Source organism: Ornithodoros turicata, chromosome 2, assembly GCF_037126465.1.
Source record: "Ornithodoros turicata isolate Travis chromosome 2, ASM3712646v1, whole genome shotgun sequence".
Taxonomy (NCBI): Eukaryota; Metazoa; Arthropoda; class Arachnida; order Ixodida; family Argasidae; genus Ornithodoros; species Ornithodoros turicata.
The window spans coordinates 88,526,847-88,539,938 of record NC_088202.1 but is presented as its reverse complement, the minus strand read 5'-3'; the positions used below and the strand labels follow the sequence as shown (position 1 = coordinate 88,539,938).

Below are 13,092 nucleotides of genomic sequence, written 5' to 3'. Positions count from 1 at the left end.
GGATAGATTGGTAATGCACCACTTATTTAGCACATCAGACATTCATGAACTAAAGAAGGAAAACTTTTCGTATTAAATTTTTCTTACCGAGCTTGATCCGCCTTTGCTTAAACGTTTTGGCAAACTGTTCGAGCTCTTCCAAGTCGGTCATTTCCTCCGGACTTGGCTCCGCTGGTCTCGATTTGACATGATGAGGAACAATCGGCGCTTGCTGTAACATAGACATAGATGCTCTGCATTTCTGAACCTCAGAATGTGCAATTTATTAAATTTTCCAATTTTAAAACAAGAACCAGGGTCCAGAATACAATCCAAGATATGTTGAATGGTGTCACAGCTTGAATATAAAAATGTTCCCCTTGTGCGTTGTTAGTTGGTAGTACTCTAGCACTAAGAAATGCAATGCTCAAAAGATTTGAAGTTATATCTCAATGTATTCATGCAATCAGAGAAACAACACACAGTGTGCACATAATCTTTGTAATGGTAACATTTGCCGACAGGGGTGCATTTGCCCTGTGCTTGCTTTTTCTTTTTCTTTTATAACACCATTGACACCATGCATCTATACATTTTCATGTTACAATACAGTCGAGCATATTTGTAACTAGCGGTCTGCGCGGGTGTGGGTATCCGCGGTTACCCGCGGAAACCCGCGCAATTTTCAGATTTTAGGGTAGAAAATGTCACTTCATGCGGGTCGCAGGTTTCCCCCATGGGTCGTGCGGGTACCCGCACTACCCACACACGCCTTCTAAGGTGGAGATACCGATCTTGTTTCCAACAGTGCATGAAGTGGAGTGCGAAGTGCCATGTGTCCCAAAGTTTCGATATACTTCCCCGACAACAACCAATATCCTCTGGATGTACGAGTAATGTCCTAACGTCTGGGATTGGATTTGTACGTCTGATGGATATCCCTCAGATATCCAGCGCAGTTGAACACACAATATCCGTATAATGTCCAGCATGAATATCCCTGGGAATGCCAAACACAGCACGCTGTAGTTCGCACGTGCCGCGCACTACCATGATCGGCCACAAGCAAGATTTGTCAAACAATTACAACACATTTTGTTACTTATCGGTCCTAGCAACATTCAGTAAGAGCTGCCATTATTGTCTCACAATGGGCTCTCAGAAAAGTATCTGTAGATTTGAAAATTCCTGCAAAAATATTAGGTGTATTAGAATACTACCTGTCAAGTAAGTTCACACAAGGCAACAGAAGAAATCAGAACCGAAACTGTCTTTGTGCCCGTGCGACTATTAATTATACGTATGTCAACAAGCCATGCTAAATATAATTACAGAATTATACAGGGATATTTTTGGTTCCCTTCTCCTACACTAGCTACTGCTCAAATTTATTTCCAAGTTCTATGTAATGGCCTTGCAGGCACTTGAGGTACTCACATGAATAAATAAATAGCCTTCCACATAAACGCCCAAAACAACTAGAATAGCAATGTCCATAAAACATCCCTCCATGTTCCCTTCATTGTATCTGTAGATGTCCGTTGGACGTCCCTGCGGACTCCTAGTTTCTCTCACTTGGACCTGTGAGCGTACGTGTACTATGGCGTACGGAGGCACTATCCACACGGACACACGTAGTGTAGTGCACAGAAACAGTGGTACTGCGACAAAGAAGCAATTTACACCTTCACATATTCAAATTATCTTTTGGAAGTATGGGAGAAGTGGAAGATAAAGGGTGCGTTAAGTAACGGCTCTACCCAACGCCCTCGGTGTACTCTGTCCCTCGTACTCCAGTGCCTCTACTAAGCGGTCTGCCACGAGCGCGATACGCGCCCCGGCGAGGTTTCCAATGCGGCTCTCATACGTTTTCCGGGCTCCCCTTCCTATATACGTCACAGAGCAGGAGCGTGAGAGTTCATCAAGAACGCCACGCTCCGGAGAAGGAGTGACACCATTTAGTAAAAAGGAGCGACCTCCCTGCGCTTGTCACGTGTCTCGGTGCACTCTATCCCTGACCTCCCTGCCTCGGCAGTTTTTTATTTATTTATTTATTTGCTAATACTGCCGGCAGCCTGTTGACCGCCAAGGCAGTTGGGCCCGGCAAACACCACCGCACATCATCAAGCATGGCGCACATCGCCACCTGCACCCATCCCTTGAGCCGACGAACACCGATACCCTCCTCACTGCACCCTGGCGCACCCTGCCAACCTCATTCCCACCTCCAAGAAGACCGTCAGTGGCAACAGCAACAGACGTCGTGATCCCGAACCCCCCTGCACCGCGACTACAAGCCTCAATACATCCGCACAGTCATCAACCAGGGGCGGATCCAGACCCTCGGTTTGGGGGGGCGGCGGTTTCTTTGTCGAAGCTCGTAGTGGGGGAGGGGAGAGAGGGAAACCCAATGTACAAACTGACGTTATGGGGGGCGATCGCCCCCCCCCCAACCCCCCCGGATCCGCCACTGCCATCAACACACCAGGCGCTCTTGTGCAGATGCCTCTGTGTCCAGGCAGGGCAGTACCTGTGGCGCCCTATCTGCTCTAGCCACACACGACGACGATGACGTGCCTGGGCTGCCGCGCTCCACTACGCCAGCCAGTTCTACCAGCACCGTCCTAGCGTGAGGCCACGAACATCTGCCCGCTGCCGCAGGTCAGGACTCAATAGGGGAGCACCATCTTCTCTACGCGGGTAATTCTACCAAAACTCGTGCGGGTACGGAGTGAGAGACTGTGGGTGCGGGTCAAGAATTACATACCCGGGCAGACCTCTATAACGATACTGATGGGAACGCAAAACTATATCGTTATATCGGAGTATCGTGAACTGCGAAGTTTCGCGAAATCGCCAATCGGAATCACGTTAATGAAGTAGAACGGCACTGAACATGCGTGTTTGTTGAAAGCATGAGAGCAGTTTATCTAGCTCTAAACTGAAGCTGCTTTGTGCGCATTCCATGAAGGCTCTTCTAACAGCATATAAGCGATGCCACGTGAGGATCCGCACCTCTTGAAATCGATCACCGCAGCCAGTGCTCGTCATCACAGTGTCGTTGTCACGTAAGTCATCATCCTTCTTACTATCGGGACTGCGTTGTCCAGTAGAACGCGCCCGCGGGCAATACGCAGACACGTGTTTGAGTGGCGACGCGCAGTCTGCGAACGCACATTTTGGAAGGCATACTTCGCAAGGAAGTTTTGCACCGGTGTTATGCCGTGTTGTGGCCATACCGGTGCGTCGGTAGAAGCATACACCAGACACGCGCGCTACATTTCGACGCACGTTCCTTTCATCATCAAAATGCTTCCCAAAGCGCCGAAGCTGCAGGCGCCATATCGTTACACGTTACGTTACACACAGCAATTCAGAAAAAGACTTGAGGGCGAGATAATGATATGGAAGGGAGCCACTTCCGTTACTTCTAGCGAGCGCCTTTGAGGTGGCGCCGTCGCGCGCTCCGCAGCACGTGCGTCTAAATCCCGTCTGTTACTAGTGGTTAAGCGCACCATGCAGGGAATCAAACCGAAACGAATATCGGTTACGGTTCAGTGTCAGCACTGTAAAAGCGATTCCGGTTACGGGCTTCGCCGTTTTAATATTTGCGGTTACTCGTTACCCAAGCGTTTGAACCGGTATTTTTTTCCCCCGGTTTTCTCTAGGATGTATCTGCAGGCCGCGTGGATGTCGCAAAATGAGCTACAAAGTGCAAACGGGTAAAAATGAATGCATTTATCCGTTGCGCTCCGAAAGGGTGGTGCAGTGCCATCTGCCAGGTTGAAGGAAGAGTTAACTCTTTCTTCGACGCTTGCCGTTTGCGACATTCCCCGTAAAATGTGGTCTTTATTCTCTTGCACATTCATTTCGCGTGTGCTGTAACAAGCTACAAGGCAAGAAAAACTGCGTGCGTTCAGTGGTTAAGCAAACAGGTGTGGAAACAAACGACGTGCAACGCCTGGTATCCTAAATGATAACAATAATACAGTTTATAACTCATGAACGCACGGACGGACGTACTGACGGACGCGATACATGTCATACGATGCGTATGTCATCCTATTATGTGGGTCCAAGCTCATGAGATGGTATGCTGTCTACACAACTTCTGAATGAAAAACACATGACGAAGAGATCTACTTTAACAGACGCACGTACTACACCAGTAATCGAAGTTTTAAAGCGATACAAATATCGCATCCAGAGTTGTTCGCGTTCACGCTTGAACCGATTGATATAAACAGTTAACCGAAAACACATTTTTCGGTTGAGGTTACGGTTTCGGTTTCGGTTAATTGCCGATGGTGAATTGCGGTTACGTTCCGATTACGGTTCTTGAAAAAATTTGGGTTCCAAGCGGTTTTCGGTTCCGTTCCGGTTTCAGTCCCTGGCACCATGCCCTCACTGGGACGCTCTCTTGAAAGCGTCTCCTTCCTTTGTTTTCAATGAAAAAAATGGAATATCGCTTGTCTATTCTCGCCGTCTATTTACCGACCGCGCGGAGTATTCTGATCGCTATCGGCGCGCAAGTGCTTTCATGGCATTCGTTATATCGGAAGTATTCCTTTTTGCACGTGATTCAATGGGCGAGCTGACGTGAACCAGCAATTTCATCGTAATATCGCAGCTATCGTTATACTGAAGATCATTGTAAACGGGCTCGACTGTATTTCGTATGATATCTTCAAGCTACACTTCGATTTTCCATAAGCATTTCAGCTCGAACCTTCCTGATATTCCGGAGCACGCCGTTCGTGACCACAGAAGGGCCACGACGAACAGTGTATTTCAGATTCCAATGTTGTAGGCAGTTCTGGCGGTGACTGCGTCGACTTCACGCATACGCAAAAGTCCGTGCTTATGCGGCGGAAGAAAATGTGAGTTTTTGTGTTTGATTAAATATTAGGGCCGCTCGATAGTTTGGAGCGACTGTGTAGCTCCTGAAGGTCCTGTCTTGTTTTTCAGTCGTCGTCATATATGTAAGAAGAGCCAGGTGCGACGACCGTATTTCGCCCTCTTTCACATCACTACAGTGCAATCCCGTTAATTCGAAATCTCTTAATTTGAACTTCCGGATAATTCGCACTGACGCTCGGCTCCCGTAAAAGTCACGTGTATCTGCATGGGAAAAACGCCTGTTATATCGAACATATGAGCTTGCGTAACGGTTTATTCGAAAGAAATCGTACGGCCGTGCTGACTACACATCGGCCCAGAAGCGCCTGGCTGCGTGCTGCTGGTTTATCAAGTGACACATTTATCTATTGCGTATGAAGTTGGCGGCTGAAGTAAAGGCGGTATTTGTGCCGAGGGAAGAGGAGCAAGGAACGAATAACCGTAATGGTGTGCGCAAACGCAGCTGTCATGGGACGATGCCGCTTGCTCGTGGTCGGGAAAGCAAGTAAGACACACGGTTTTAAAGGTGTCAAACCTTCCTTTTGATTACACAACCAACAGAAATGCACTAATGACGGCCGATAATTTCTCAAATTCGACTGGCGGGATTCACGTTCACGGGGTTCGCGACTGGTCTAAACAAAGGTGTATGCATTATGCAGTGGTGGTTAGAAAATAGCATATCTGCAAGAACATTATTCACCTTCATTATTCGTTACTATAACCTAATGCGCACGAAGACGTGCTAGGCAAGACTTGCCTTCTGAGACAGATGAGTCACGTGATGAGGAGACTGGTGCGATGCCCGGTTGTGGCCCTGATTCTGCTGTTCCTGATGTTGCAACTGCTGTAACTGCTGTTGTGCAGCAGCCGCTGCAGCGGCCACCGTCGCTGCAGCTGCCTGTGACGACAGCATGCCCTGCGGCAGCGACGCCCGTTGGCCCGCCTGCAGTTGCAGGTTTTGCAGGCTCTGTTGCATCAAACCCTGCTGGAGGAGACCCTGCAACAGAAAGTGAGATGATAAAATCAGCTGCACGTTCTTCGATAAAAAGTCCCAAGGCACAACTGTCCCATTCGACCACTTTTAGAATTGCAGACCCCATCGACTCTTAGTGCCATTGCTGCTGCCTTTCCAATTCGTTGTGGCTGATTTAACTTGTTAAATGTTATCTTGCTAGAACAAATAATTTACAATATTGACCTATGGCATGCAGAAAAATAGTCAAGTCCCTTTGCTACATTCAAGCTAAGGCAGATATGAAACACAGATATGACCTCTGTCAACTTGCTGTCATTACTATGAGCCAGTGAACTTTAGTGCACGGTCATTCCTCACCTGGTTCTGCAGAAAGAGCTGCGCTTGCACATTGGCTGGCAGCTGCCCAGGTTGTAAAAATACGAATTGTCGCATTTGGTTTTGAAGATTTTGCTGATGTTGCTGAAGCTGCTGTTGTAGCTGCTGTAGGTCTTGAGGACTTACAGGAAGTCCTGGAAGACCTGATGTTACAGGTAGCTGTAACAAAAGTAAATTAATTGTATTGTCATTAGACTTTTAGATGACACATTCGTCCTTACTTTTCCAACCTGCTGTAGCTGTTGAGCTAATCCAGCCTGCATCAACATGTTGGGTTGTTGGCTCTGTGCTCCAGCAACCATCAGCTATACACAGAGGAAACAAAAACACATGTCATAGTCTGTCATATGTGTGTTACTTGTTCTTGCCCACCACAGCACAAAAGGTGTGATAGTTACATGATAGTGTGAACAGCATGTAATGATGGTTGCACAATCACACACACAAAAAAAAAAAAAAAAAGAAAGAGAGAAAAAAAAGAACATCTGGGTGAATTGAGTTACCCCTTCAGTGCCTGTGTTACTGGGCTCATCGATGCATAGAAATACAGCACTTACAATAGTACTTGTTTAGCTTTGTTGTCTTTGTTGTCTGTTTTTTTCTTTCAAATATGTTTAGGAGAGAGAGGTAGAAATTTTCCCGAATCTCATACATACATACTAAAAAGACTAATCAAGTTGCAGACATGAAGGCACACAGCAGTGCCCGTGCTTTACAAAGAGCCGTGATTACAGGCCTGTATATACCATCTCTCATTAGCAGGCTAAGAGTTGTGCATGGAGGTGGAAGCCACTAGGTACTAATTCATGAATGAATGAGAGGTTTTATCTAATGACCGGCAGCACTGTTCCCTCCCAGGACCTGGCCTGCATCACCTGGTCAATCCGTCAATATGCACATTAGACAGATGTGTACACAACCATATCGACTCACGATCGTCCTTTAGAGAGGGGCGCTGTAAGCCTATTTCAATTTCTGTGCTCCTACACCGGGCAAATGGATAACGTCCTACCTGGTTGAGTGACAGCTGTCCCGCGGCGGCCGCAGCAGCTAGGGCGGCCGCCGTCGTCGTCACCAGGGCGGAAGGAGGTAACGTTGGAGCCGCCGAGGTGGTGCTGAGGAGGCCAGCGCCAACTCCACCCTGGCCGTTGGCGGTTCCACTAGCGGCAACGGAGGCCAGCGGAATGCCGGCCATCGTCGATAAGTGGTGGTCTGTTTCCATCTCATGGAATAACTCCGAACGCGCCGACTTTTTAATCTGGGAAAAGAAAGCACTCATTAAACTAAATTATCACATTGGATCTCCAGCCGTACTACATCCAGTTGGTCTCGCAACTTGACACAAGTTCAGGCCATGTAAACACGGCGACGACTAACTCGTTAGCTTGTTATGATATAAAGCTAAGTCCACTGAAACATTTCTCCGACTTCACTTTCAAATATATGTCTAGTCACATACGAGGTTCCTGCTACAAATCTACAAAATAAAAAGTCAATTTCACGAGACAAGAAACCAAAGCAACATATTTAATGCACTTCCAATGGAATCTGCATATCTGCCAGACACTACATCAAGTCAAGATATGTCAAGAGTTAACACTATCAAATGCATATACAGTTCTATAGTGCACTCGTTCTACTGAGCCCTCGTCTGACTCTTACCTTTCACATCGTCCGTGAAAGCACACCTCAGTAAGAGCCAAACATGAGGTCCATACTTCCTTGTCTATACTACTTTCATGTCCCATATGGTTTAAGATGCAACTATTCCCGGCTATCTCGAGGACCAGCACAAAATGAAGAGTAGCAAGTCATTTTACTTTGGCTGATCACTCTCATCCCTTATCAAGAAGTAGTGGCATTCACTTGCATCACGTTCCGAGTGTGTACAGTTATGGTGGAAGCAGGTCGGCGCTGAAGCATGGGACGCGCATTAGGTCACGAGCAGAAAGCTCACCGGAGATTTGACAGACACTATGACACTGACTTCACAAGCTATGACAATACACGTCTAGGACGTTGACGCACGTGAGGGAGAAAACGTTCCGTACCATAAGATAACGGACAGATATATATATATATATATATATATATATATATATATATATATATATATATATCAGCACTTTTACGGGGCCAACCCTACTTCTACGTACGAGGACTGCACATTTAATTCCGGGAACGGATTTTTTAGCGAGTGAACGAGTAGCCTTACAGCCTCCCCTTGTCCTTCGAGACATCGTCTTTGTAGCTCTTGTGCACTCATTCCAGCCTTCCTGCCCCCGACGACGGCATCTCTTACTATAATTTGTCTCCACGCGTTGTCTTGAATATCTCCTACTTCATCGAGTCGGCGACATCTCATTGTTTTCTTCAATTGCGGTAACAAGAAGATGACGCGTGGCGTGCCGGATGCAGCGGCCAGAGCTCCACTTGTCAAAGCGACGATTGCGCAAAGCGTCGCAGATGTGTTGGAGGACAATGTTGTAAAATTCGCGTCGTCCTCAAACGATATACTCATGAATCCAGCCCGTCAATTCGGTGGAGAGTATGATTCCACAGGGAAGATATTTGCTTCTTTTCGCGAGCCATACACGTACACCCAGCTTTGGTCATCGGTTACAGAGGACACGATGAACCGTTTTTGGGCCCGCTGGCCTTCATTGACGGGGGTCAGTGCAAATTGTCGCATGACCTTCCGTCTGCCCTGCCGTCAGGACGCAGGGAAGGAAACCGACTGACATACATCGCACCTGCAAGTCATCAGTAAAGATTTTCTGGCACGGACCGAATGCTATTGTGACATTCTCCGCAACCTCTCTCAAAGTCAGACGTTGTCAGCGTCAACAATTTCTCACACACGTTCCACAGTATCCTCGGTGTAGTAGTCCGTCTATTGTTCCCAAGGCTACGGGTTCAAATCCATCCAAGGACGCCAGCAACCAGGTGGCAGGGTACGAGTACAGTGCTGAACAAAAGTTTATGGAACACTCTCCTGCGCATTCCTTCCATAGAGTGACACGCTAGCAGCGAATGGGACCGTACGGACTTACAGACATGGGTCTAAGTAACCCAGTCACCTGTTTGCAAGTCCGTACGCCACCATAAGCTGCTAGCGTGTCACTCAGAGGAAGGAATGCGCCGGAGCGTGTTTCGTAAACTTTTATCCAGCACTGTACAAGTTGCTTAGACACGCCGTTTTCCGCGAAGGACGTTTAACACGGTGTACCGTGGGCTGAGATTTCGCCGCACCTTCAGGAGGGCAAAACTAATCCGCAGACCAACCACTGTGGCGTCGCTCACAATCATAACTAACCTCCCGACGTAAAGTTACGAATGATCATGATTATTGGTGTAGGTTGTGCCTGCCTTAAAGGCGGCCTTGGGACGTGTACCGTTTAAATGTCCCCGACGGACTTAGGCAAAGGTTCCCTAAAGCTGCTCGCAAAATTTTGTACGTTTCCCCGCCAGGTTTCACCGAGACGAAACCAGAAGTGGAGGCCCGAACACTGCTGATGATGATGATTGAAAGAAAAAAAATGGGGATAACACTGCTGAATTTCCTCCTTCGTAGTAAAATACGGCGCAGTGTGTTGCACACGTTCGCTGAGTGGCTCCCACATCCGTTTTTTTGCACGTGCACTTGCACAGATGTGCAACGTGTCCTGCCTCGTTGCCACTCTTCGCTGCGTATTATATTTTCCTTAAAAAAATGTCAGCCCAGCAATTAAATATCCAGTCCTCGTACAAATACGTGTGCCGTTTATCGAAGCGACTATAGTCATCGCTCGGTTGCCACACACGAGCACCGCAGCTTATTTCTGCCACCTGCGAACTTGTAGATCGGTGCATCTACGTATGTAGCTGCCGAAACGAGGATACGCAGTACGGTGTGAGGCTCTGGTGTGCGTCCTCGTTAAACCCATGCGTGGGCGGCAGGTGAATGCGCCCATTATTCAGGACTGCATAAAATTACGGCACACACTATCCTGGTGGCGGCGATGTCGTTATTGCCGGGCTGTTCGCTTGCCTAATATGGCGGCATGCTGCTCGTGGGGACACCGTGCGTCCCGGGCTGACTTCACATGGAAACTACCACGACTCTCTCTCTCTCTTCTGTGTGTGCTGATGTCCGCTTACCAGTGGCTGATATACGCGAGAGCAGCTTCTTTTTTCTTCGTATTCTTTTCGTATGTCCACCACTAAGTATGCCACACGTTATATCTCCATACCATAGACCATGTGCTTTTAAGTTCGCCGTCTGCCAGTGCAGTTTCTAAATGACAGCCAGCCCCATGATTAATTCGTGCTTACTTGACTTTTACGTGGCGTATATGCCTCGTGCAACAAACACTGCAGCATCGCAAAACGTTTCCAGTAGCGGGACCAACGAAATAACACGCTTGTTGCTGGTGGGACATTTTTTTGATATTACAGCCTGTCGCAGATAGGTCATGACTTCGCTCTGGCTGTCCTCGGCCACCTGTGCCGCCAGCGTGCACAAGCCAGCAAGTGATGCAGAGTATGCCACCATTGTCAATATAAAAGTTCGCGTATTATTTGATACTGATTGTTTCTAAAGGAGATATGAGTGCATCATACATGCCGTTTATTCAGGTGGGTTATAGGGCCCGGCGGATGTTCTCTCCGAAGAGAGTTTGTAACTACTAGATGACAAATTACCTAAATTTCACGAATTAACTCGTTAATTAGAGGCTTTCGGAGAAATGTGGCATAACACAATTGGAGCCAGCCAGTCATTGTTTAACGCCACCCCCTTTTTTTTAATAACCCTGAACAGAGCACCATCCTTCGAGATATCTATCACCAAATATTGCTATGTAAATGAGCCGAAACCAAGTCCATCAAAAGCGCGGAAGAACAACGCCCATTCCAAATCGAAGAGTTATATACGTGCTTTGAAGCGATAGAGCTGATTGGATTAGGCGCTAATCTGTTGGCCATAGATAATACATCGACGCCGAAGGTCGTGTACTTCATGCGCTCTTGATATGCTTGGTTTCGGTTACGGCTCATTTGCATAGCAAAATTTGGTGATGGTTATCTCAGAGTACGTGCTCGTTTCAGGATGTTTGAAAAAGAGGGTGGCTTTAAAGAGTGACTGGCCCCAATTATGCTATCTAACACTTCCCCAAAATTAGTGAAATTTAGGCAACTTAGTCGTCCAGTAGTTACAGCTCTCTTCAAGAAAATGTCCACCTGGCCGTATAAAAAAATGGCATCTATGCTGCTGTCACCGCTATATAAATCTGTATCGAATAAAAACCTCTCTGATGGTTTTAGAACGTCTATGTTATGACTGTTTCCTCCGGTTTAGGACGTCCTCGTGTGTTACTAGAACTTACGCCTATTGGGAAGAACAGTAGCAATAAGCTAAAGACAATTTGCGTAGTAATTCGTTGGGACTCACTACATGCATCAGGGAAAGGCAACGGAATATTTTTGGTTTCCGTTATCGCCTCCCTTACTGGCTCATATTTCTTTCGGTTACTTTTCCGTTTAGCTTTTCGGTACCAACCACACACCCTTGTTGTTTTCCTTCTTTCTTAGTAAGCTTTGAAAGCGTGACAAAACTTAATACTCCAACGTATATATTCTGAAATCCAGTTTGAGGACTTTGGGGATGTGCAAACAACAAACAACTTTTTTTTTCTTCAAAAATATACATACGTGGTTTCTTTGAAGGGCTAATATGAACATGGTTTTCACGAATGCTACTCACGCTTGCAGCTTGCAATTCACCATAAGAAATATGCTTCTTCTATTTACTATACACTATTTACTCCAGTTTGATAGTCTATTTTAGTTTAGTTCAGTTATTTGATGAAGTAAATTAAGCATAGCGCTTGTCATAGTTTGGAATACTAAATTATGTAAATTAAGGAGGAAATTAATAGTAGGCTAAAACGTTAAGTAAGAAGGGCTCACTATTTTTGTGGCTCATCTAATCAGTCAACAATAAAAATTCTAATTCGCTTCATTCAGCTGTATTTCGTTATCTAAATGATACGGTGAAGGATTGTGATAACTCGGGTCCTGCAGTACCCGAATTATTATGGTAAGTTATTTCCGTTTCTGTTTCATGTATTCTGTGTATGTGGATATCTGTTTCAGTTACCGTTACCTTCTATATCTCCGGTATAATACCGTTTCCGTCTCTTTTACAATTTCTGTTATCTTTCCCTGCGGAAATGCTCCGATTCGCTGAAGCACATACCTTGTGCAATGCTTTCAACGGGCTCAACAATGGCGGAGTCACCCGGACACAGTATACGTTCACATAGTACATAGACACGTTCATCGAATGTGTGAATGTAGCCATTTGATTACGTGGGACAGCAAGCGTCAAGGAAAGCTATGCAATTTAGACCAGGAACGTACCAAAGAAATCAAACGAATCAAACAACTCAGGAAAGCGTAACAAAGACCGAAGAATCTCTTCAACTCATATTAAACGTCAGCTACTACTGGGCCCTATGCTGTATAGCATACTGACCATTAACCAGCAAATTCCCACTCCATTTGTATCCCTGCTATGCACGCGTTGCAAGTGGACTAGAGATTAGCCGTGCCAGGCAAGTTTTGCATCCGTTGACCATCCAGTGTGGTAACTCCACGTCGGTTCTGCTTTTGGTTGCTTTTTGGACATCGAAATTTGAGCGCGGTCGTTTATGCGTAAAACAATGGCTTCAGATTTGCTGTACCAGATGTTTCACTGGAGGGCTTATGACGAGCGGACTCACTATTTACATGTACAAGGCCCGCCTCTTATGAGTCCTCCGGCGTCCGCCAACGACCTCGTCGTTCTCAGGCTTTTGCGGAACATCGAAAATCATCGA

The 13,092-nt window shown here is 46.5% G+C and overlaps 1 protein-coding gene and 1 long non-coding RNA gene across 3 annotated transcripts in view; one reads left to right on the top strand and one right to left on the bottom strand.

Annotated features, from left to right (window-relative positions):
* The window catches only part of LOC135385702 (POU domain, class 2, transcription factor 3-like), a 264,054-nt gene that overhangs the window by 5,701 nt on the left and 245,261 nt on the right, over positions 1–13,092 (bottom strand). Inside the window, exons 6-10 of the mRNA XM_064615169.1 lie at positions 7,245–7,490; positions 6,454–6,537; positions 6,215–6,391; positions 5,673–5,878; positions 88–233 (exon numbers count right to left, since the gene is read on the bottom strand). Coding sequence (XP_064471239.1) covers positions 88–233; positions 5,673–5,878; positions 6,215–6,391; positions 6,454–6,537; positions 7,245–7,490 — 859 coding nt within the window. The remainder of the gene's footprint in view (positions 1–87; positions 234–5,672; positions 5,879–6,214; positions 6,392–6,453; positions 6,538–7,244; positions 7,491–13,092) is intronic.
* Positions 2,584–13,092, top strand: part of LOC135385703 (uncharacterized) — a 50,778-nt gene continuing 40,269 nt past the window's right edge. For both annotated transcript variants that reach the window (XR_010420478.1, XR_010420479.1), the window contains exon 1: positions 2,584–3,047. This is a non-coding gene — a long non-coding RNA (uncharacterized LOC135385703). The remainder of the gene's footprint in view (positions 3,048–13,092) is intronic.